Below are 26380 nucleotides of genomic sequence, written 5' to 3' on the forward strand. Positions count from 1 at the left end.
GAAAAACCACAGGAGTAAATGATGTTGCAAAGCCCATGTCCTGTCCTCACGGAAATCTTAAGTATTGTGGTTAATGCCAGGCAGAGTCTATGTAACGATTTTAAATGGCCTCATTTAAAGGCTCATTACCATAAATGGAATTCATCTTAAATAGGCCACTGAGTATTATAAATAAGCATTTAAAGATTTTTTTCCTGTGGTTTTTATTTTCCTCTTGACCACTTCCTCCTTCACCCATTGTAGGCCACAGGAGTCCAGACAACATGGCTGAGGTCTAAACAGTGGTGACTTTCTCTTTGTAGACCCTCCCCCACTGGGCTAAGAAGCTCATTCTGGAGCTCAGTTGCCTGACCCTTAGAAATTCTGAGCTTGGTGTGTGTGTGTGTGTGTGTGTGTGTGTGTGTTTGTGTGTATGTTTATGAAAGATGTCTAAGCTTCCAATTTCTCTCTCTTAACTTTCTTACATGGATGAAATGGACCCTGGTTACATCATGCAGAAAGTTAGGAGAGCTGTACCTCAATCTTAGATTTTTACTAATAATCTCATTTTAAATTGTGATAAAATTATTCTGCTCTCTGGTGAAGTTTGAGCTTTGTGAATGGCAACATTTAAGTCTTTAGCCTGTTTAGAAATAAGTATATTAGTGTTTCTGAAAACTTATTTTTGGCATCTTCACTTACATTCTTAATAACTGTAGAATAGCCATGATCAATTTGTTATGGTACCTTATTTTCTCCGTTATGAGACATTCTTTCTTTTACTTTATTATAGCTATTTCTGTCCTTGTTTTCCCCATTATTCTGCAAGGTTTAGCATCACTTTGCATTCTTAAGCCTCTGCAATGTCTGCAATAATTGCAGCTCAGTAATTATTAGATAAATGAATGAATAATAAGTACTGTCATGCTATGAAAGTGGGTATGACTTCCAAATGTTGCTGGCTAGAAAGAATTCATAATGTTGTAGCATTTCATAAACACTAGCGTAGCTGAGATTTAAAAAAGGAGCCTGATCAGGTTTCATTTTTATTCCATGTAGGATCCTGGTGGGCAATCCATTTACATGTTCCTGTGACATTATGTGGATCAAGACTCTCCAAGAGACTAAATCCAGTCCAGAAACTCAGGATTTGTACTGCCTAAATGAAAGCAGCAAGAATATTCCCCTGGCAAACCTGCAGATACCCAATTGTGGTAATTTCTTTTTAAATCAATGAGTTCTAGTTGCTATTAATTATTCTAATTGTCTTGGTGTGGTAAAGAGTCTGGAAAGATTACCACTACCCAGATTTTCATAGTGTGCTGTTGATGTCTGTGGCGAATCAGACAATATTTGTGTGCAGTGTGAAATCATTTGGGAGCAACTTTACTGAATATTCTTTTGCAAGTGAAATATTGATTCCAAATGGATTACTTTGAAGTGCATAGAGGAAAAAAACACAATGTTTATTCCCTTGTTCATTTGTTTGTGCATCCACCTGTCAGTCCATCCCATCCATCCCTCCATCCATCCAAAAAATATCTAATATTGTAGTTCTTCAATAGTCACATAGACACTTGATTGGCACCTAGGCCTTGTAGAGGGCAGGATCTCAGGATGATGAAATGTCCTGGCAGCATAAGCAAATGCAGTTCAATCCAGTAAATTTCTTTATATTTGTCTCCCTGCCAGATGTCTGTGACTCTTGATGCGGTGCCCTACGTCTGCCCTTATACCTGCTTGTCCCTATGCCTGGGTTCAGGATCTACTACTTTATTGTTGTCCCCACTCTTTTCCTCAACATTTTTATCTCCAGAATTTACAAGGGCACCGTATGGCAAAATCACAGCTCTATGTGAGAGCTTGTGTGTTACAAAGAAGGAAAATCAAAGTGTTCTGGTGAGGATTTTGTGGTTCTGTGACATACCTCTACAATGCCCACATAGGCATGTTATTCCTTCATTGAAATCTTAACCAGTCAACAAGTTCTGTCTCATCTGTCCTACTGTTGGTGGCACAACCGAAAACTATGTACACCTGGTTCCTGTCCACAGGAACCTATGTTTTAACCATAAACACCCTATTCTTTGTTTTCGGACCCTGTTTGAGGTCCATTTTTTTGTTTAAGAAAAATATAACTGCTAACTTACTCTTAATGAAATATAATGAAAATAAAAATAAGTGTTTGTTTCTTACTTTGAAGGACCTTAGAAGTCTATGCTACCCTTCCCACAGATTTTTCTGTCACAAATAGAGCCCTTTGGTTTCATAATGGGAAATCAGCCTTGGTTCTCTTGCTGAATTTCTTCAGTTTTTTTTTTTTGCTAGTCAACACTTTAAAAAAAAAAAAAAACAACTTTTAATATATTTCTTTCCCTGATTGATAAGAAAGTAACTGTTCTCTGCTCTAGTACAAATTTGCACCACTGCAATTACCTAGAGGGACAAGAAGTTCAGTGTTGATTCACCTGGCCTTTGGCTGGCTTCCAAATCCCCATGGCTGTTGTGACCACCTTGGTCCAGTAACCACTGAGAAGAAAAGAGAGAAAGCATCTGGCTCCTGCTCTGATTTCTCAAGCTGCCTCTTAATAGATGTCTGCTTTGCCCTTGCCTGAAAACAATTCTCTTTTTTCAATTTTAATTTTTGGCCATGTTGTCTTATTAGCATGCCTGTGGCACACTCCACCTTATGTGTCATTGTTGGACCACTGTGATCCGGGTAGAAGAAATGTAGGGCATGAACCCATTTTTGTTAATCAATTTGTCAGTTTTCAATACTTTAAAATTTCTTTTTTTCCTCCAAATTTTTTTCCATGAATTTTGTGCATGAGGGTGAGATTTTTAATCCACTCTCATGAGAGCATAGTCTGATTGATCAATGAGGACATTCATAATGCATTTCAATGTCAATGATGCTTTTCAAAAAGTGACATTTATAAGAATGTGTTAGGTGAATGAACACCACTTTTGTGTTTTTAAATTGTTTTATTTTTTCTCAGTTTTCTTTTTTCTTTCAAAGTGCTTTTACTTATAATTGCACAAACAATAACTGTTGATGCACTTTGTTGTGAAAATTATTTCCTACATTACACGTGAAGCTTATCTTTTTCTTGCTCATGAACATGTCAGGTTGGAAGTAATTGATCCATCATATTCTTTTTAACTCTAGCATGATATTCATGGAAGAATGTATCTTAATTACATTAACTTCCATTTTAGTGGGCATTTTGCTATTTCCCATTACTATCAAAATGCTTCCAAAAGCATTCTTATTCATGTTCTTTATACCTATGTAAAAGTTAAAAGATGTTTCTAGAGTATGTAGTAGGAAGCAGGATTTTTAATTTACATGGTTTGTACATTAAAAATTGGCTGCATCCATTTATTGCCACCCTAGCAAGTTATGCCTTGATATCAGCAAACTTCTTAGTTTTGTCTCTCAATAAAATGCTGTCATTGCTTTTCAATATGAATTTTCCTGATTGCTATTGAATATCTTATATATTTACTGGATTATGTTTATGCTTTGGTGAATTGCTTCTTTATATACTTTACTTATTTTTCTATAGTGTTTTTCTTTATTTTCATTGAGAGTGTTTTTCTCATTTGAAAGTTTTACATTATATTCCTATTTTTTGAAAAATATTTAAAGTTAAAGTATGTACAACACATATTTCAACATATATTTTCTGCAGGTATCTAGAGAAACAGCCCAAAAGATCAGAAAAGTGACTTTACTTTCCTGTATTTCTTCAACCTGTCCCTCAGCTTGGGACTTTATTATTAGATTTGTACCCCATTTTCTTGAAGATTTCCAGTATCTTTGTCTGTCATTGATTTTTTTGTGTCCTATGACTTCCTCTTGGAGTGATTTTCCATTTTGCTGGTTTATATCTTTTGGAATTTTTTTCAGAGAAATAGAAAAAAATATCTCCCAATTTTTTGCCTGGTGGAAAATCAGCCTGTACTCTTTCTTTTCAATGGAATTGACTGAGTAAAAATTCTACACTTAAAATTCTTAGAACTTTTCAGATAATTTACATATATATATGTATCTGTGTGTGTGGGACAGAAATTGAACCCAGGGGTACTCTACCTCTGAGCTACATCTCCAGCCCTTTTTATCTTTTATCTTGATACAAGTTCTTGCTAAATTGCCAAGGCTGGACTTGAACTTGTGATCCTCTGCCTCAGCCTCCTGAGTCATGGGGATTACAGGTGTGCATCACCATGCCACATTTACCACATTCTTTTTATATACAGAGTTGCTGAGGTCAATGGATGCTTGTTTCTTGCTAAGGAACTTATGCTTCTCTTTTTCTTTGAGAAGCTTTGAGAATTTTCTCCTTACTCATGTTATTCTTAAACTTTACCACAATGCAACTGGGCACCAGGGGGTTATTGATTGGCATGAGGGATTCCCTTTCAATATAAAGTTTCCTTTCTTCAGTTCTGGATAAATATTCTTATTGATTTGCTCTGCATATTTTTTCCATTTATTTTTCTGAACAAATTTTCACTGTGGAGACAGAACACATGTGTTTCATTGGATGGAGACAGTGTTCTGTCTCCATCTCTCTCAACTTTTCTTTTTTTTAAATTAAAAATTTTTATGTTTACTGGTGTATTATGATTATACATATCAGGGATTGTTGTGACATATTTGTACATGCACATAACATAACTAGATCAAGTTCATGCCCCCCCCTCTCATTATTCATTAATTTTCATTTGCTTGTCCTTTTGTGTTTACGTTATGAGAGAACTGGTTTGCTCACTACTTTGCTCTTTAATTATGTCTCCCACTTTTGGATTTTTTTCCCTTTTGACACTGATTTCTTACTTTTTACAGTTTCTGGTGATTAGCTCTTTATGACTGACAAGGGCTTTCCCACGTTGGGGCTCACTCTGACTCTAGGTGTTAGCAGCAGCACCTAGCGTTATCTTTTTCACTTCTTTAAGGTTCCTGCACTGATGGCTTCTCCTTGGAGATAGCTATGGCTGTTGTTGGATGCAGTGCCCAAGATTGAGGTCAGGACCCTCTCAGAAAGGTTATTGCTTCTTCTGCTTCTACTATTTGCTTACCCCCTCACCCTGTGGTTTGGTCTAAGTAAGCCCTGCACTTCCTGAGTCCCCCCCCACCTGGTTTTGGATCAGCCCAGAACCAACCTGTTTTGTACAGAACATACTCACATGTCCACTTAGGGCTCTTTTGGTTTTCCTCAATTCTGTTCTGCTTTCTCTTGTTCAGGGGCTCCTCAGAGCTTCTTTTCCATCCAAGTTTGCTTTCACATTTACAACATGGTTCTGGATCTTAGAAAATATGTTCTTTAGAAAATATCTTTTCTAGAGATCTGGGGTCAGAAGGGGAAGGTTTGAGTTTGTGATTTAGTCAAGTATTAATTTTCTTTATGATGGTTTTCCAACTGTCATTCTTTAAGAAGAAGGTAGATAGTTGAACAGAAAATTACGTAAGTGTTGGATTTAAAATCTTTCTCTGAGATTCTGTATTAAAGAGACCAGAGAATAACTTGCTTTAAATTAGATGTCATATTTTTTAAAAAGCGGATTCATGGCCAACTGACTTTTTCTTTAAGATGTGCTTTATTTAGGGGGGAGAGTGTTGCTTACCAATGAGCCACATCCCCAGCCCTCTTTTTGTAAATTTTTATATTTTGATATAGGACCTCCCTAAGTTTCTTAGGGCCTCATTAAGTTGTTAAGGCTGACTTCAAGTTTGTGATCCTCCTCCACGCCTGTAATTCTAGCAGCTCAGGAGGTTGAGGCAGGAAGATTGCAAATTTGAGGCCAATCTCAGAAATTTAGCGAGGCCCTAAGCAACTTAGGGAAGACCCTGTCTCAAAATAAAAAACAAAACAGGCTGGGGATGTGGCTCAGTGGTTAAGTGCCTCTAGGTTTAATCCCTAGTGCCTAAAACCAAAACCAACCAACCAAACAAACAAAAAATCCCACATCCATTGTGTTTTAAGTCATAGACTCCTGGAGTTCATTTTATTTCCACACGTACTTTTGGATGAAACTTTTTATCTAAATCAGAACCAGTTGAGAGTATGGTCTTATGTTTTGCCTCCCTGTAAACCAGTAATTTGCCAATGACAAGGGTCATTGCAGTTAGTTTGCAACAGCACTATTTTCATTTCAAAAAGAGGAAGAACTATTGGAATTTCTTCTCTGTTAGATGATTTACTATCGGTATTTCCCCTTTAGCATTTCATCATGTAGGCATTATATGGAGAATAAGTTCTCTATTCTTTGTATGCAAATATGCATCCTCCATGGTGCCTTTTGAAGGTAAAAAGCATTTGATCCATGTTTGCTGAACTGGTCAATTCATAGATGCATGGATCACATTGTGTTACTGATCAAAATGGATCAGGTTTTCATGAACAGGTATGAATGTTTCAGTTAATTAAAAGTAAGTGTATTTTGTAGGCAAAATTTTCTATATTTTAGCATTTTGCTGTCTTCTTTGACATTTCTGTCCTTACTGCATTTTAAGAGTCTCGCTTCTTCCTTTTTCTTAAGTTCTTAGAAATTAATCAAGCATGGTAGGTGGAGTTTGGAGGCTTAACTACACCATTCCCATTAACAATCAAAATGTCTTCCAATATTTTTCTAACAGTCCCCACCTGCCGTGAATGACTGTAAATTTATTCATGCTGTGAAACAAGTTGAGGTCTGTTTCTCCACCAGGTCTTTTCAAACCTCAGAAAAACTTTGTTAATTGCAAGGCAGAAAGAGAAAAAAAAAAGTTCACATATAATATTCATCCTAATGAGATTAAAGGGGTGCTTTGAACAGTGATTCTGGAGTCCGAAATGGGATTATACAAATGCTAAGGGGGAAAGGTGATTTTGCTTGGTTGTGCTGATTCATTGTTCCCTATTTTAAAAAATTCCTATACTTCATTTAGTGATTTTAATGAATTTATTTATTGCCTAGTAATTTTTAAATTTTTTGCTCAATTTCTGTACACATCACTGGTGCTGGCAGTTAGTCTTGCAGTATAAACTTTTCAGTTATTTCCTGTGGATGAATGGGATTATTAAGGAACAGTGAATTTTATTCTTTAATTTTTAATACTCTAATTACAATTTAAATCTTATCTGGAAGAGAGTTTCTTCAGGATGTGTTAATATGGATGAAATGCTCTGTGCTAAGTAGATGGTGAATACATTTAAGAAAGGTAGTATTCCTCTGGGTCTTATAAAACAATCCCTCAACCCATTTCACTAGTAACTAGTTACCCGAGAGAATGATAGCCCCACTGTGAATATAAGGTGGGTAATTCATTTGATGGTGGAAGAATTATGTAGTTACTTCATAAAACACTCTTAACTGTCCCGTGGACCTGCCTTTAGTTTCTTTGTTATTTATAATGACAATTGAAAGGTTTTTCCTTTTCAACCTTCAGACTTTTAGTGGAGAGACTCCTTAAGACACATCAACAAAGTGCTACTTATGATAGTGAAGATCAGTCCACAGGTGCTTGGGAGCAGAGACTGGTTCCTGGAATTAAATTGATTCTAATTATTTGTTAAGATTCTCTTCTGTTTTAGCCTCAATTTGTTACACACATGTCTGTTTAGCATATTTGTCCATATTCCTCCTTTTGTTTGTTTTAAACCAGCAAAATAGGCTGGTAGTAATTGTACTTTAGCCATCGCTGATGACAAGAAAATGCTATTTGATGCTCTGTGTGGAGTTAGGTTGGTATAGCATCTTAAATGTATTGATGTTTTTCTTCTTGAGAAAATAAAATCTACATCAGTATATTGTTTTGTTCTAATTTTATTAGAGATAAGATTTAATCTCCTAAAATAAAGCAAACCAGCAGATCATTGCTTTTCTTTATCTTTCTAGAATGCCAAATGAAGCTGTATTTTTTTTTTAATCTGTCAGCTGCTATTTAAATTTTTGTGTTTGGTAGTTATATATGGTAGCTGTCACTGCTATGACATGGCTCATATAAGCTTAGAAACATGATTTCCAATTTAAGCTTAGAAAGTCGTTTTGCTAATTTTCTGTCGTTTTTGCAACCAGGTGTAAAGCAGTCAGTTCTAAATAGGTCAAGCACATTCTGGCTTCATTCCTGGTTGTAGAATATGTCTGTTTAGGAGACAAAGAATTTGGAAGATATGTCACCGAGATAGAAGATGAAAGATTATACACTTAATATTCTGCCAAGTGAGAATTAACAGAAAGGTCATGTGTTTAATTTCTTTATGCATGTGCAGGTAGAAGTGAGGGGAGGGAAGAGGGAGAGCAGACAAAAATCATAATTTACCTGAATGTTTTTATATACATGGAATGATGACCCAACATGGAAAGAACAGAGCATAGAATCACTGAGACAAGTTGAGAAAGAACATGTTCTAGACTTCCTAGTGAATATTGAAAATGAAACCCACATTTGACCCATATGGTTAATAATCCAAAAAGACTAGGGATTTGTTTTTCTTGTTATTAGAAAGCAAGGATTTACATATGTTGAGTTAGGGAATGGTACCTTGACCATCAGTCCATCCTACTCAGGTAGCCTGTACTCATGGATGGGAGCTGAGGTATGGAAGATCGGGCAAAGGAGGCAACCACTGATGTGTTGGTTAGGACCATGGACACTCAGATGGGGACAGGCAGCACCCACTCATCAACTGTTTAGCTGTGATAGTTGATGAGCTTTTAACTTCTTCATCTTGAAAATGGATACTAATGGCACCTACTTTCTAGGATTTTTAAGATGACTAATAAGATAACAGTTAGAAAATATTTAAGATGGAGACTAGTGTGTAATAAACTCCCAGTAAATACTAGCTATTAATGTTATTATCCTTATCAAAATGAATAGTTAGCTTTAAATGTATTTTGGATCTGAATTTAGATGCACATTTTTAAATTTTGTTTATTTGCTTCAAAGAAAAATAACAAAGACAAAAGATTTCAGGTCTCAAGCAAATGGAATGTACCTAGAAAATGGAATGTACTTATAAAACCAGTGCAAGTTAAATGGGTTCTTGTATAGTAGGACTTCTTAGAGCCATTAATATGGTGATGTGCATTGTAAACATATAATTTCCTGCAGGATTTTCTTCCCTTCTTTCTTCCTTTCTCCTTCCTTCCTCTTTCTTTCCTTCTTTCCTTTCCCTCTCCTTCTCCTTCCATTTCTCTTTTTCTCTTGGTTCCCCCCACCTGCCTGGCCACTCCCCAGGTTCCTTAAGGAATTAAGATATCTTCAGAACAGTTGGGGAAAGTTTGGTGGACTAGATAATTACTCAAGCTCCTGTTGGTTTTAAGAATAATATTTGTAGAAACAAAAACCTAGTGAACAATTGTCCAACACCTATTGTCTAAACCCTTGTTTCTCAAACTTTGGTCTGTGGAACAGGAAGTTTGTTAGAGATGCAAACTTTCTGGCTCTAACCCAGACCAACAAGAGAAGTTATGTTTTTAACGTGATTCCCTGGTGATTCATATGCACATTAAAATTTAGGAGGCTCTTATCTAAAGAAAGTAATTTTTTTGCACTGTTGATGCTTTTCTGCTGAGGTCTACAGTAGTATGTCTTCCCTGCATAGATTCAAGTCAAGACACCTGACAGAGGTACTTGTCTGCCTGGGAAGCTGGTCATCTCTTATCTCCAGTGAGGTTTCCTTTGTTCCAAGAACACTGCTCTGATTCTTAGAGCCAGGATCCCATTAAGGTAGCGCTAGCAGCTCTTGGAAGCATTGCTGGGCTTTGCTCTGTACTTGTGCCGATTTCAAACTTATTAAGCCAGGAAGTAGTGCCTGGCAAATGTTTTATACTGCCTTGGCTATTCATGCTTCCCAATTCATTTTTATTGTGCTAATTAAACCTCAAGTGATATTTCAAGTGCAGATTGTTTTTTCCATTATTGAATCTTTGGCCAGCATATTAATGCTGTAGAATTAACGTGAGTCAGATGCTTACTCATTTGTGGAAGACTTTACATTTAAAAGATCTAGACTTGGCCAATTTTGCACAGATTCCTTTGGAAACTGCTTATGACAGGGTGATACAATTTCTCTATAAATAAGGAGATTCATTCTTCCTTTATGAAATAGATACAAAATTATTTTTTAAATGAACCAACCTAGATCATGGATATGCAGTAGTCTGTTCTAAGATGGATGTGTACAGCCCCCAGAGGTGGTGAGTGTCACAGTGAAGACCCTGAACTTTGGGTTTAAATTCCAGGTCAAAATGTACTTGGGCAACTTTGGAAGATACATTTCATTTATTTCCAAAACTCAGATATTTTATTAAGTAAGGACAAAATGCTTGCCTTCAAGATCGGTTGCAAGGATTCAGTAAAACCATAAGGTACTAAACAAGAACTGATTCAGTGACTGCCCAATAAATGCTAGCATTACTACTGTTGTAACTAAAACATTTTTGGAGCTGTTAATCATATAAGCTGAAGCTCAAAGAAAAAAAGCTACCTTAAATTTTATAGGGGAAATTAAGACATAGTATTCCCGGTTTAAATCTCTTTATTTTAATCATTCTCTTCTCAGAATATTAAGTATTAGATATATTTATGAAGGGTAGGAAATGCATCCCAGAGTTTTGTACTTGAGGTGTCAAAAGGGATGTCTTCAAGCTGCATTGGTGGTAGCTGCTAGTGGAGGGTGAGATACCCTGAGAAGAAGTACTATTGCATTCTTGGCCCGTAGTCTATCCAGAGTCAGCAGATAAATATGTAAGTACAAAGAAAATAGGAGAGTCAACAAAGCCAAAAAGTTATAAACCAGAAAAGCAGAGGAATGAGTAATAAGTGACTTAAAGACTGAGCATGATGGTTACCAAATTGGCAACGGGGAAAGCCAAGGGGAAACTTGATTTGAATTGCAGAATTGCTACAGCCTCAGGAAGTAGGAGTATACATAGAGGATAGGGGTCACATACTGGGTATTGGCTGAAAGTCTGTTGAAAAGTAGTTAAACGTATTTTTGTTCCTTGTAGTCCAGGTGACAACTCCTCTTTTCTCAGCAGAAAACTGGAGGATTATTCACCAAAGAGGATAAAACAAAGATCTGGAGGAACTTCATGTAGAGTTGAGGTGTGAGATCACAGAGAAAATGATGGCTTTACATACTAATTTTTGATATTTCCAGTTTTCTTTCTCATCCAAGCCAGACATTTGAAGAATGCCCAGTAATTCTTCCACTGGATCAAATAATTTGACTCGTCCTTCCTCAGAATAGTTTAACCATGTTAACATCAGACTGTGCTCAATAAAGAGATCAACGAAATTTCCCTTCAGTGAATCTGACAGTTAATAAATATACAGTTCTTTCTTAAAGATGTGTTAACATCCAAGGGTCAGTAAATATTTGAGGGAAGTTTATGAGAGACCAAAAAAAAAAAAAAATAGTCAAGGAGGGGAAGCAAAGAAACAAAGTTGATATGGACTGAAAAAAAATTTTTTAAATTATTATTAATATCTCAGAGATCAGAAGAGAGATTGCACACATGAAACAAAACCAAGTGCTATGAGAAAAAATATTCAGGAAGGAAAATAGTCTTGGAGACAAAAGGATGATTAGATGAACGAAAAGCCTTACAATAACCTCTGAAAGATATTTGAAGAAATCTCCCTTTAAATACAGCAAATAGACACAAAGATGAAAAATCAGATAAAAAGGACTAGAAAATTAGATGGGCTATCCAGAAGAATGAACATCCAAATAATAGGTGTTTTAAGTGGTGAGAAAGCACTGTCTCATTGTTGAATTGACTACTCTTTCCTTTTTTCTTAGTGGTATATATAACAACATTGTATTCTCCCATTAATATGGTCTTACATTTGATGAAATACAATAACTGTTACATTTTAGATGGTTCAGCTATCAGTAAAGCTTATATATTCATAATAAATTATATCTTCTCATCTAGACAGTGTAACTTAGAGCAGGAGGAAAGATGTGAAGACAGAATCATGCTGAGTGGTGTAGGCATGTTGGGAAGACTGGTGTTCTCTGTGAACATATTCTAATACTACTCCTCTATAGTGGGAAGTCAGTAGATAACATGAAAACAGAGAAGCCAAGAAGTAGCATTATAAATAAGCACGATATTCAGTGAGGTGGGGATCAATACCAGAAGGAGAAATTCAAACAGATGAAATGGGTACCTTTGGAAGCAGAAGACGGTGCCATCTGGGTGAGGTGGTACTGTTGATTTCACACAGTAATTTGAATATTACAGCATTTTCATTACAAATGCTATAGAATCATAGACTCTTCAAACTATGTAACTATATGTTTGAGTAAAAAAGCAAACAAAACATATTTTTTAGATGTTCCCAGATCATACCACTGACTTCAAGGGTATTTTGCCTGGCCACACTCCTTAGTAAATGGGAGGGTTTAATTGTCACAGAATTTGTGAAGAAATACGTTGAGAGAGGAAAGTATGATTTACCAAAGTCCATACAATTAGTATAGTCCAGGTTTAGGGTTGAAGGCCCGTTACTGTGCTTCCTCTTGACCGTGGTATGTGTTTCACTGCCCTGTGTAGCTCGGAGTATTATGGGTCTCTTTGGAATCCTGGGAATGATAAACATTACTGTCTTGAATACTTATGAGAAGGAAGAGTTCCAAAGAGGTCTTACTCCCTGAAAGCCAGGTCTTGTTGGGCTCTCTTCTCCCAATGGTGGGAAGGCCATGAGACATGCACTGTACAAAACTGGTTCCAGTCTGGATTCAAAAATAAAGAACAATGAATTTGCCCAGTAAGAGACACATCATTATGAAGGAGTTGGCATAGCAAAGTGAAGATGATGGGTCAGATTATGGGTGGCTAATTGCAGTTTAACAGCTGTTGAAGATTTGATGCCTTTTCTGACCTCCAGGTTGCTTCTGAGTTAATGATTATAATGTGCTCTGGGACCCAGTTGTTGGTAAATACAGTCCTAAGCTGTTTCTGATACAAAGGAAGGGATTGGTTTGACTGTTAAGGCCTATCATTTTGCTACTCTAAGATTTGCCTTCATGTAAAAAATACTATGGTTTTTATGTAGTTTAATAGGTGTGATACTCTGATGAAGTGATAGGAGCATCAATTAAAAAGAAAAACACCCACCATTTGAAACATAGGAGTAGGAAATGATACTTTGCTGAAATGTTAGAAAATGTTTATAAGTTTCAAAATTTCATCTGATAATAAATACATTTTTAGGGTTTCTCCCCCGAAAAGAAACATTTCATGTAATAAGCTTTTGTATAAATGTTTCCATCATATTGTAAATCAGATGACCAATTTTCACTGTGATAATTCTGATTTATATAGCTTTGAGATATCCTAGCACTGTGATAATTCAAGTTTCATCTTTGAAAAATGCTTTGAAACTACATTTTCTTCAATAGCCCAACTTTTTTAAACCCTAGGGCAGAGCATGCGTTAGATCTATAAGAGTAAATGTTAAAAACAGATTTATGCAGAAAATATAGATGCATCTTACTCTTGGACTTTTGACTATAAAATGTAGATGGGAGGAGGCAGGGAAAATAGAGACATTAAGATGTTGGCTCACAGGTACAGTGCTTATTTATGTGCAAAAAAATCTAGAGTAGTAACTGAACAACAGAATTAAGTGGAAGACAGCACAGTTATATAAACTAATAGTTCTTTTTTTGTTGTTCAAATAAGTCTTTTCTGCAAAGGTATTTTTCAGAAAGGTAATAATTTGTTTTCAAATCTTATTATTGTACACTTTTTGTCCATATTACATCTATAAAGCTTGTTTGACATTTGTTCACTCTCAAAAAGTACATGATTGATAAAGAGTTCTCAATTTATTGCTATGATTTTGATACTGCATTTAACAATTTGTCAATGTTTGTTTGCTCTTCTTGTTCCATAGGGCTGCCATCCGCAAATTTGGCTGCACCAAACCTCACTGTGGAGGAAGGAAAGTCTATCACATTGTCTTGTAGTGTGACGGGCGATCCACTTCCTAATATGTACTGGGATGTGGGAAATCTGGTTTCCAAACATATGGTAAGGCTTAGATTATGAGAGAGACAAGAATGTTTTGGAGCCTGAGATTGTATTAAACCTAGTGATGACCATCCGATATTTTATAGGTCCACATACAGAAATTTATGATGATTTAAAAAATTTTTTTTGTTGTAGATGGACACAATGCCTTTATCTTATTTATTTATTTTTATGTGGTGCTAAGGTTAGAACTCAGTGTCTCACATGTGCTAGAAAAATGCATTACCACTGAGCCACAGCCCCAGCCCCTTATGATGATTTTTTGATGCACACTTATGTTCCTTATAATCTTAAAAAGCAAGGATTAATTCAGAGCTATATAAAATGGAGACTCTTTATATTCCTAGTGAGTTCTTACATATCATCTCAAGCAGAGTGTGACTATCCTTGTGGTCATTTCTTTTGGATGAAGAATTCAAGGATTAAGGCAATTCCTTGCATTAAGCAATTGACACCTGGAGAAATAGAACAACCACTCTTTACCTGAGTCTACATCTAATTCAGGCAGGGGAGCTTTTCTAATTTTATATTTCTCTAGTTAGAGGAAGAAATTCCAAATCGTGTCACTTTGGGATCAGTCCTAATCAAGGTTATTTTTGTGTTAATTCATTTGTAGAATGAAACAAGCCACACACAGGGCTCCTTAAGGATAACTAATATTTCATCTGATGACAGTGGAAAGCAAATCTCTTGTGTGGCAGAAAATCTTGTAGGAGAAGATCAAGATTCTGTCAACCTCACTGTGCATTGTACGTAATCAGACCAGCATGTGTTTTTAATAGCAAATGATTTTGAACCTTCCCACATTTATCTCTGGGGAACTCTGGGTGCTTGAGTTTGTTTAAATGAGTATATTGCAGTGTTTTGTGCATACTTAACTAAGAAATGTTGTCAACCTTTTTCACCTGTTCTTTTTCTGCTTTATTTCTCTTGCTCATGCACTGTCTTTCTTTTGAGCTTCTTTATGGACTTTGAGCGTGTTGCCTTCTGTCTTCTGTTGTCTCTAATAGATCATATTTTGAGCGGATAATCCCCTTGCTAGTGTTTCAGTTTAAATTCTGTTAAAGCTAGTTTCTAAAATCTTTTTCCTCTACGAAAGCAACATGAATCTTTAAAACAGTGATACTTAAACCATTTGCTGACTGTTCACAAACACCTAATTGTGCCATTGAAACAATAAAACCTCATTAATTTAACATCAAGTTAAAGGTAAGAGGTAGGAGGAGACCTATTTAAATTATTGAGAATTATTACCACCTGCAGAAAACTTCTATTCAAATGTGTGTGTTGAAGGTAAGATATAAGATTTCAATGCTTCTAGTTAAGCATGTGTGCATTGTTTTCCAATATCATAATCATATAATATTTATCTTAAAATTCTGTATTGTCGCATTCAGTAATCAGTGAAAATCACATAGCTGCATCACATCATTGCAAATTATGTGCTGCACAGTATAAATTAATGAGGTTTTATTCTGGATTAGGATTTGAATGAGAAAAACATGACTATGCATGTGTGTAAGTATGTGTACAGATTACATATGGATAGACACATGGCCGTGGCTGGTATTAATATGCTAGTTAACACTCAGAGCCACATTCAGTGTGTGATTATTGGAGTGAATATTGAAATCACCAACCATGATTCTTTGTCAATGTTAGTACCACTACTGTGATTAGTGGGTACTGGACTTAAATTTTTTAATCATTTTGACCTATCCAGAAGCTTGAAGTCAGTTATTCCCATGCATACGCAACAAACTTTCAACTTCATGTCCTTAAGTCAGCACCTCTATAAGTATATAAAGCTCACTTGAGCCTGGTGGAAGGAATAAGTGGGCCTCAGGTGTGTGCGTGAGGATGGCTGGTGGGAGGAAGTAATTGCGAACCTTCCCTAACCTGTGGTCCTTGTGTCTAGTTGTAACACAGACCTATATATATGTGCATGCACCTTTTTATTACATAATGCATATAGAGCCCCCAATTGTGTTTAAATTTAAATTTTACAGAAGGAATAATCCATTAAATGCTATTTTGTTTTCCAAACACTATTTTAAGGTCTGTATTTGTTAAAGCAAAAGATCAAACTTTGCAGATTTTTATCATGTAATAGTGCATATCTTATAGTGAGGGACCTCGTTACAGTACACATCTGTACACATGCTCAATTATGAGAAGTGTCACTGTTAACAGGAAATATTTCTGTAGACGATGAAAGTGAACTAGGTTCTTTTTCACCTTTGTTTCATCTTGGGTAGACTTTACTTGAGCACAAAGAGGGTGATGTCAGATTATTGCTGTCTGTTAAAACACTTGGACTTGATTCTTTCTCAGTGTAGGTAAATATCTATGAGCATCATGATCTGAAGAGCTGACCTTATCTATCAAAATTTAGATAAAGAGTAAAAGAAATTAGCAATAAAGAATATTAACAACTGAGATAACCTTTGCAGGGACTCCACTTTAGAGTGTTTGTGTGTCAACATGCTTTGATGCCTTAAATTTTCCCTGTTTCATTTCGTGGACATGTATAACCAAGAAATAGGGTATGAAAGCTACTGGACTAGGTGTAAGGAGCCCTCAATCATTATTAATAGCAACAATCACTTCTTTGATCTCTTTGATCAGTTTTAGAAAAGTTATATGAGATCAGGGCTTCATGTACAATTTCCAAAGTTTCCAAAGTTTGTTATTTGGATTATTGAGAGAAGTACTATGAAAACAGTACCCATGATTATTTTTGGTGATGACTCTACATAATATCAAGACAAATATATTAGAAACCAACAGATATGTCAAGTGAACCCTTTCCACTCTCAGAAATCTTTTGAATGTTTGGAGCTTGTTCTCATGTCCACTGACTAGCTTTGAAAATTGACTGTGATGTATGGGTTTTAAGTAGAGCAGAGTAAGGAGGTTTCTCTGAAGCTCTCTGTAGGGAGTTAAATCAACCTTGATGATAACATAATACTGATGGATTCCAGACTTACTCGTTATGTGTTTCCTTAAACCAAACAATGGTTGAATAAAATCCCTTACTGATGACACAGAAATCTGGAGATGAGGAGAATTCTGAGCTTTCTGATGCTATTAACTCTCTCTTTTTCGATTTAGTTGCACCAACTATCACATTTCTCGAATCTCCAACCTCAGACCACCACTGGTGCATTCCATTCACTGTGAAAGGCAACCCCAAACCAGCGCTTCAGTGGTTCTATAACGGGGCAATATTGAATGAGTCCAAATACATCTGTACAAAAATACATGTTACCAATCATACGGAGTACCACGGCTGCCTCCAGCTGGATAATCCCACTCACATGAACAATGGGGACTACACTTTAATAGCCAAGAATGAGTATGGGAAAGATGAGAGACAGATTTCTGCCCACTTCATGGGCTGGCCTGGAATTGATGATGGTAAGTACTTCTAACTTCTGCATGTGGGGAAATGATAAGATATATCCCTCAACTATTGACAACATCATGGTATAGTAAACCATCCCCAAACCTGGTGGCTTAAAACATTATTATTTAGTCTTGTTCATGGGTTGGCAGGTCAACTGGATAATTTTATTCTACATGCCTTAATTCTGGGTTGAGGGTGAAGAAACCACTATCCAGGAGACCTGCTTCTATGGCAAGTGCAGAGGATGAGGACAACTAGGAACATGCAAGGCTTCATTAGGCTTAAGTTTAGGGCTGCTCCACTGACTCTTCAGCCTATATGCCATTGGCCAAGTAAATAATAGGGCCAAAGCCAAGTCAAAGGGCAGGGACTTGTGCTACTCCAAGAAGGTGATGGGGGCATGAATAATTCTGAATAGCAGATTCATATACACAAGATTACTAATGAGTGCGCTTGGGTAATCCATGTCTCAAGTGTTTAGTGAGATTTCACACCTACAATGGCAAAACCCATGCAAAACCATGAACAGATGAATTGTGTTTGATTAGCTCATGAAATGTTTAAAATTTATTTTCTAGCTTCTATGTATTTGTAACATAGAGTCCTGTGTTTTCACCCATGGATCAGAAATCAACATCCTGGACTGTTTTGTTTACCCAAGCTGACGAAGCCATTCTTTTGTTGAATCCTGAGGGTTTTGTTTATTTGTTTGTTTGTTTTTTCTAGTGCATATGCATATAGGTGGGTCACATGCACTGTATATTTCTTTTTTTTTATTATTGTATACAAATGGGATACATGTTGTTTCTCTATTTGTACATGGAGTCAAGGCATACCATTTGTGTAATCATACGTTTACATAGGGCAATGATGTTTATTTTTTTTCCTTCCCCCCCACCCCCCCACCCCTCCCACCCCTCCCACCCCTCTTTTCCCTCTATACAGTCCTTCTTTCCTTCATTCTTACCGCTGTCCTTATCCCTAACCCTAAACCTAACCCTAAACCTAATGCTAACCCCTCCCACCCCCCATTATACGTCCTCATCCGCTTATCAGCGAGATCATTCGTCCTTTAGTTTTTTGAGATTGGCTTATCTCACTTAGCATGATATTCTCCAGTTTCATCCATTTGCCTGCAAATGCCATAATTTTATCATTATTCATTGCAGAGTAATATTCCATTGTATATATATGCCACAGTTTCTTTATCCATTCATCAATTGAAGGGCATCTAGGTTGGTTCCACAATCTGGGTATGGTGAATTGAGCAGCAATGAATATTGATGTGTCTGTATCTCTGTAGTATGCTGATTTTAAGTCCTTTGGGTATAGGCCAAGGAGTGGGATAGCTGGGTCAAATGGTGGTTCCATTCCAAGCTTTCTGAGGAATCTCCACACTGCTTTCCAGAGTGGCTGCACTAATTTGCAACCCCACCAGCAATGTATGAGTATACCTTTTTCACTCTTACCAGCTAAAGAGTTTCATCATGAGCTCTAATATATGCAGTACAATTGCCATGTTTCAAATAATCTGCTTCAAATAACTGTCCTTCAGATGACTATTTCTATCTGCTCAATCTTGTTGCCCAAGTGCTTGCTACCGTTGTGAGGGCCGAAGCCTGTGTTTGGATGTTGGGACTCAACACGTGGATAGAACTCCTCAACATAGCAGCTGTGAGTTAGAGTCACACAAGGATGACCTGGCAGATGGAAGGGAAAATAGAATTGTAGAATTGCAGAGATCTGAAACCAGGGGCTGCTTGGACAGCCTGTTCCTCTGTGGCTCACAGGGCAGTGCCATGGGCCGAGCTGATTTTCGCAGAGTCACTTTGGCCAACAGTAAACCAGAGTGCAGTCATTCTTACTACAGAAGAACTTCCTATTACCCTGGTATTTACTAAACATCATTTTAACTTGCACATTTCCCTGGTGTGTTCAAATGTTTTTGGAATCATGTAAGCTTGATTTACAGTCAGCCCTTCAGGAACACATAGCACAGGCTACATTTGGACACAGTATCCCCCAATCATATAGTCATTCCCATTCAATCTTTCTCTTAATTGAGAGTGTTTAGCTGCTTGGCTTTGTTTGCTATAGCAAATCTCTAGATTATTATGTTTCTTCCTGCATGTTTGTGGGACAAACAACTTCAGAATTAAATCTGGGACACTTGCTTTTTATTCGTTTTTAAATGAATTTCTAATTTGTGAGTGATTTTAGATGTACGGAAAAGGTGCAAAGATAGTACAGAGAATTTCCAGAGACCCCCACCCAGGTTTTCCCATTGTTAACATCTTACGTTACTGTGGTACGTTTGTCACAGTGAAGAATCTGACACGGGCACATTACTATTCACTAAACTTCAGACTTTATTTGAATTTCACCATCAACGGCCTTTTAAAACTGTTGGGGGTGAAACTTGATTCAGGGTGAAGGTCTGTAGTTTAAAAACTGTCAGCAGCAGGTCTGCTTCCTTTGATATCTGCACAGTTAAAGCCAGTGGGTTCTATTTTAGATGGGATTTTGATGTATTTTCTTTGGAACATTTCTGTATGGTGCTAATATTTGGTAGAGCTAAACTCCTCTTATCTTTGTGGCCTCATTTTTATCAGTCATTTCTGCTTGTTTTCACCTACCTAGTGATGATAGAGAATTGCTTTCAGGCATTTACATATCTTGTAGTCTCTCAAATTTATTTTTCTAAAAAGAAATAATTATTTACCTACAAGGAAAGCAAAAATTAAGCTAAATTTTATAAAAATGTTTTCTCTCTCTCTTCTTGTTCATTTATTCATTTTTATTAGAATTTTAAAATGTAAATGCCTGCTTTTAGATAAGGCTGGGTTTTTTTTCTCTTTAACTATATATTCAAGGACCAGCTGTCAAGGAGTAATAAATGAGAGTGGAAATGATGGAGACTTGGCTCAGGGTGATAGTGGATATAGATGGCCCTAGTGGGCCATAAACCAGTGTGAACAATTAAAGATTAACCTCACTTGGCTTCTGAGATATAATCTTTGTATTTATGAGATTCATAGCCAGAGCATTCAGATAGAGTGTTCTTATAATAACCTCCTTTCCTTCTTATCCCCCTTTAAAACCAAAGAAAAATAAACAAATAACAACAAAAAGTTTTTCCTTGATGGTATTTTTGAAGTTAGGGACAACAGGTTAAGTATGGCTTTATGGTACATTGGTATTTCTGCTGTCATTGTATAGTAATTGATGAAGTTTAGCTCTTACAAATCTTATTGATAAGAAGTTTCATCTCTTTTTACTCCCAGGATTTTTGATGAGGTTCTTTAAATTTTTTTTTTTTTTAAATTACATTGCAAGCATCCTGTTTCACAAGAAAAAAGGCAGCAGATCCAGAAGAATTGACATGGCAAACTTGGTGTTTGGAAGAGTAGTTGTTCCTCATTCAGCTTAGAACTGAGATTTCCAGGGATGGTCACTTTGCTTAGGAATACATCTTTGAAAACAGAGAATGAAGAGTGTTGAAAGTAATCAAAACATAAAGAAAATCAAATAAAAAGTCCCTACATCAAAACTTGGTGACCATGGGAGAAGATGGACTGATTGTATTTAATTACAGTCCTGATTGTCTTTGCTACTGAGTGATTTGGAAACATGGTGTGGGTAGCAGGTGCTGTGCTTCCACTTGGAGGAAGGATGGTGCAGCTAGAGCTGGAGCCAGTATTGGCCTAGCACGGGCTCAGGGGTGCCATTCACAGAATATGAGGATGTCAGGCAGGCATTCGAGAAAGAGTCCTGGCAAACCAAGTTGCCAGATGATGTCTTTTGAGGGTGCTGGGGTCATGTGGACTCTGCTGCTGGGACCACCCAGTATGTTAATATGGAAGGACAGGCGTGATCGAATCTTGAGATATCAGCAGGACGCAATGCCTTCTGCATCTGTTAGTTATTGAAAACCTGGATAGTTCCTGAGAAAGAGAGAAAGGACTTCTCCAAACTCCAGGTATTGCCTTGGCCATTTTGGATCCCACATTTAAGAATTGAATTCAACACTGGATAGTTTGTGGGAGTATTTCATGCGTAAAATGCCTTTCAGCTTTAGAATGAAACCGAGAGAACTTTGGTGTTTATTTTCCTAGTACACTGAAGACCACATCTTGTGATGATCATACTAGGTTTATTTTATATTTGTTATTCATTGTGCCTGCAAAACTGACTTACTAGAAGAAGTCTTTCTTTGTTTCTAGCAGAGTAACTTCCTATCCCTTGTTGCACATTAGAACCAACTAGGGACTTTTCCTAGGACTTTTCCTATTACTTTATTTCATGTTTTACTATGCTTTCCTGATTCCTATCTTTGACAATTCTGATTTAGTGACTCCCAGATTGGACTTTGGCTTTAAAAATTTTTTAAGATACCAAGTGAGTAACCAAGGGTTAGCATCAGTGCTCTGGAGAAGTCTGAGCCACATTAGATTTGTCTGCTTATGATTGAGTAACAACAGACAAACCTTTGGGTTTTTTTTAGGCTTCAGACAGAATCTCAACTGGGAAACAGCATATCTCATCTGAGTTAAAAATCATAACTCTGGGCTTGATCTCATCACCAATTTCCTCTTCTTTCTCAGATTCAGGCTGGCATGATGGGATGAGGGCTCAAGCTTACTGAGTTTTAGTCCTTCTGCTGCCCAACTGGAAGGGAGTGAGGGTGGGAGATGGCAGGGAAATTTATTAACTGATGGTTTTGTGCTCTTGGGACCTGGGAATGTTCAATGCTATAATCCGAACCTTCTCTGGAAACCTTTGTGGATTCTTGGAGATTCTTTGCCATTCTCTTGACTTAAGCAAAGAATGGGCTCAGAATTGGGTCCAGGTTCAACTGATAGAAGTAAATCCCTCCTCTGGAAAGAAGCTTTGTGCTGTTGGAGTCTCTGCATCTCCATGTGGGCCTGTGAGCAAGATCTGAGACACTACTCCAATACAGGTTTTCTCTCATGCTACTTCCACATGGTTGATGGGCGAGTGCTATAGATCCCTTGATCTGACACCTCTGGCTATACAGGTTGAACCAAATGCTAGCTGAATTCCATGGCCACAGGTGTTCTTTACCTTGCCTGGTAGGAGTCATAGCTCGTCCTCCAAACCTTCCACCTGCAGGGAACAGAGTTAAAGCTCTCAGTGTTTATATGGAAGCCCCTTGTTGGGTGAAGAGATAGCATAGTAACACGTCCCCAAAGAAACTTCTTAATAAATCCTTCATTATTATTTCCTCCTGGGAACTACTTAGAGTGTCAAGGTGAATTAGACATATCCAAGGATATAGGTCCAGTTTTTACACAGTTCCTTTGTGCATTCTGCTTCTGAGGGCCTCACATCCACTTTGATGTCAGATACGGAGGCAGGAAGAGTCTGGTTTAACATCCTGTTTTACACTAGAACATGGTGATTTTGAACAAGATTTCAGCTGTCTCTGGAGGTCTGAGAAACAAAGGGTACTGGGCTTAGATCCTACTTCCTAGGATGGTGGCAGAAGTGAGGCATGGGATTGGGGGAATAAAACAGCCTCTCTTCCAAGTAAGGAAAACATTCCAACCATTCCGAAAATGGGAAAAGGCAGAGAAACTCTTGATGTTTCATTTCTGCCCCCAGAAACTTCATGATTGCCTTCATCCTGGCACTAAAGAGATCAGCTTTGAATTCCCAGGGATGTCCCCATATGAGGCAAGACCTAGCTGAATGAAGATATGTGCAAATTGTAGGCAATGAGAATAAAGGGATCCTGTTGAATGTTTTATTTTATGTGGAAGCCACTGAACACAAAATATTAAGTGGAACAGGTAGGACTTCTAAGATTTTACTATTAATGAGATAAATTCCTGTCACTTGCTGTTGATACAAATGACTTATTCAGACCTGCTGTTTAAACTTGGCATCCTAAGTGTAGTTAGCCTAGGCTCTCCATAAAGGGAATCTTTGGCCTGGTGGGAAGGACTTGGCTTTCTGATGCAGCTCTGATTTAATCTCAGACCTGAGACATTTTCTACCACCTATATAACTTTTTAGCCATTAGGCGATTTTCCTCACACCTCAGAGTGTGGCATATTCTCTCTAAAGTGCTAAGGCTCTAGCACCTACTTAGAAAGTTGTTGTGAAGTTGAGCACATCTCAAGGGCCCTGCTACAGGTCCTACCCATGACAGACAGGTACTCAGCCTCTTTCCAGGTGGACCTGAGGGCCTAATAAAGAAGCTGCACATTCTCACCTCCCTTTTTGCCAGTAGGGAGAAAATTTCTGCCCAGAAAGGCTTTATGGAAGCTTTGTCCTCCCTTATCCACAAGCATGGATATACTTGGCCCTTTATGGAGAAAACAGTCAAAATTTAGTTCCTAGAAAGGATGGTTAATGTGAGCTTTTATTGGTGTCTGAGTTCTTTCCCCCTCTTCATCCCCTTTAGAACCGGGCCTGAAGGGGTGTCAATGGGGGAAAAGCCAATCTTCTCTTACCAGTAACATTTTTTTACAGCTATAGTCTCAATATTTGGATATCCGGTTGTTGATTTAGGTCTTACTGGAAAATTGTCATACTTTATACCCACTCAAACCTTTTGACTCTGATAGAATTCAGCAAGTGTAAACTAGGGTTTCTCAAACTTTAATGCATGTATGAAACTCCTGAAGACCCTGTTATAATGTGGATTATGATTGAGTGGATCTATAAAAGGGCTTAGATTCTGTATTTCTAACAAGCTTTCTGATGCTGCTGTTGCTGCTGGTCTGTGGACCACGTATTGAGTAGTGAGGAAATGTACCACTGCCCTGAAGAACCTGGGGGAGACACTGGACAGAGCTACCTGGTCAAACCTCCATCAGGATTATTTTATTGATTCTCCCTGAGGCTATTGAATTGTAATGATGATAAAAATACAGAATAAATGGTGTTCAGAGATGTCCTCTAACTGGGTTTTGCAAAGAGTGGGATGAATTCAATACACATCTTAGGAGAGTGAATTAAAAGTGGAGACAGCAGTTGTAGACACACACCTACAGAGCATGGGGTTATCTAAGGATTCTCTGAATATTCTGATGGATCCTATTTAGCTTACAGGCCAGAAATAAAGTCCTATCTAAGATGAAATTGATCCCCCATGTGACTGTCATTGGAATTCAATCCTACATATAGAAGAGTCTCTTCATGAACAGGCAAATGTACATGGAGACTGAGTAGAGATTAGAAACTATGAGGGTTTCTTTTTAAGCAGAAATGAATCAGAGAGATCATTTACAATTTGTCATGAGAAAGGAACCAAGAGTCTTTGTTAGCATCTTCTGATCAGATAGAACAAGCTCCAAGAATTTCGAGGGTCAGATATTTCTCTAAGTGTGAACATGTTGATTGAGAGTAGGTTGTCTTTTCAAAGTCATTACCTGAGGGATTTAATACTTTACGCTTGGAACAAACCTTGCCAGAGCACTCGATGATAAAATACCCTTGTTTTGAAGCATCCTGTTCTTTAGGCGGTGCATAAAGAGTGTCTCTCTGGCCCACTCATTCAGGAAGAATGTCACAGCTCCAGAATGCTCATTCACACAAGCAGTGGGAGTGAGTGACTTATGCTTCCTAATTCGGGAGCAGTTTTCTCCTATGTGAAATGCGTGTCAGGAACAAACTATAAATATTGGAAGAATTTTTCTCACTGCTTCTTCCGTGCTGTTTTATCAAAAGATTTATGACGTCTGTATGAACTAGATCTCTCTGCAGCCCTTAGAATTGCCCCAAACTGGCAGATTTAGATTTGGTCTTACTTAGGCCAATGAACATAGGGACAGGAAATTTCCCCCCAAATTAAACACATTAATAAATGTACCCCCCAAACTACTACTACATGTTCCTCTGTCATTTGTGGGAACCTGTTTCTTGTCCAGGGTGGCAGTGGGTGGGGGGTGGAGGAAAGAAAGTTCTACCTGCTTTTCTGCCTTAAATAATGGAAGAAAGTATGGTTTGGCCATAGACCCATGATAATCATGATAATTAAGACTTATACTTAAATAGCTCTTTATATCTCAAGAGGACTAATGTTAATTAATTATGCTTTCTGAAGCTCCTGAGGAGTTACCAGAGCCAATCCTATTATCCTCCCCTGTCCTACGGAAGACTCTTTTGTTACAGAGAAAAGTGAGGAGATTCCCAGTGCTGCATAGCAAATTAGTGGGTCAGGCAGAAATGAAATGCAGACATCTGAACCCCCCCTTGTTTCTGGGCTTTCAATTCAGCCTGCTGTTCAGAAAGCAACGAGGAGGAGGGCCAGGCCATCAAAAGGCAACCCCCGGTGCTCTAGAAAGCACTGTCGACCAAAAGCAAGGACAGTTTATTTGAAGAGAACAAATCTTTCACTATTGCTTTATCGTGTGAAAATCTTTGAAATATTTTTCAAGATCACACTAAACAGAGGCTGTAAATAGAATTGAAAAAAAAAGTCTTTTTAAGGACATTAGAAAGGGACTAAAAGCTTAAAGGCAGGAAAAAGATGTGTGCTCCTGGCCTCTACCATTATTTTTTTTTTTTTTCTTGGTGTCAGAATGCAGAATATCTTCTACTGTCAGGCTACCTCTCTTCTCACCATTTGTTTTTTATGAATATTTTTGTGAATATTTACATAAAGTCCTAAAATTTACTCATGAGTGGTAACTGAGAATAGAAGCTGGAAATTTAAAAAAACCTACCTTAGGTTGTTTAGCATGGAATTCAGAGGATGGTACAGTGCTTGGATTAATACGGTGAAGAAAAGAGAGAAGGTGATTTTTATCTTTCATGTTTGGAAAGCTCAAAACGTAAGTTTTCCTCTCTTGGAAGTGCAGACATGAGCTGCTGATTCTGGAGTTTCATCAGGAGTGCATCCAGGGCTATGATAAAGTCAAATTGCTCTTTTCACTTGGGGTGTCCTAGGCTGTGCTTTGGACCTGGTACTCACTTCTC

At 37.5% G+C, this 26380-nt stretch overlaps 1 protein-coding gene across 6 annotated transcripts in view; it reads left to right on the forward strand.

The window, feature by feature from the left end:
* The window catches only part of Ntrk2 (neurotrophic receptor tyrosine kinase 2), a 349269-nt gene that overhangs the window by 38401 nt on the left and 284488 nt on the right, over positions 1-26380 (forward strand). For all 6 annotated transcript variants that reach the window (XM_047524198.1, XM_047524200.1, XM_047524202.1 and 3 more), the window contains 4 exons: positions 1039-1193; positions 13886-14022; positions 14639-14771; positions 17137-17442. In XM_047524198.1, the coding sequence (XP_047380154.1) occupies positions 1039-1193; positions 13886-14022; positions 14639-14771; positions 17137-17442 (731 nt within the window). The remainder of the gene's footprint in view (positions 1-1038; positions 1194-13885; positions 14023-14638; positions 14772-17136; positions 17443-26380) is intronic.

Source organism: Sciurus carolinensis, chromosome 14, assembly GCF_902686445.1.
Source record: "Sciurus carolinensis chromosome 14, mSciCar1.2, whole genome shotgun sequence".
Taxonomy (NCBI): Eukaryota; Metazoa; Chordata; class Mammalia; order Rodentia; family Sciuridae; genus Sciurus; species Sciurus carolinensis.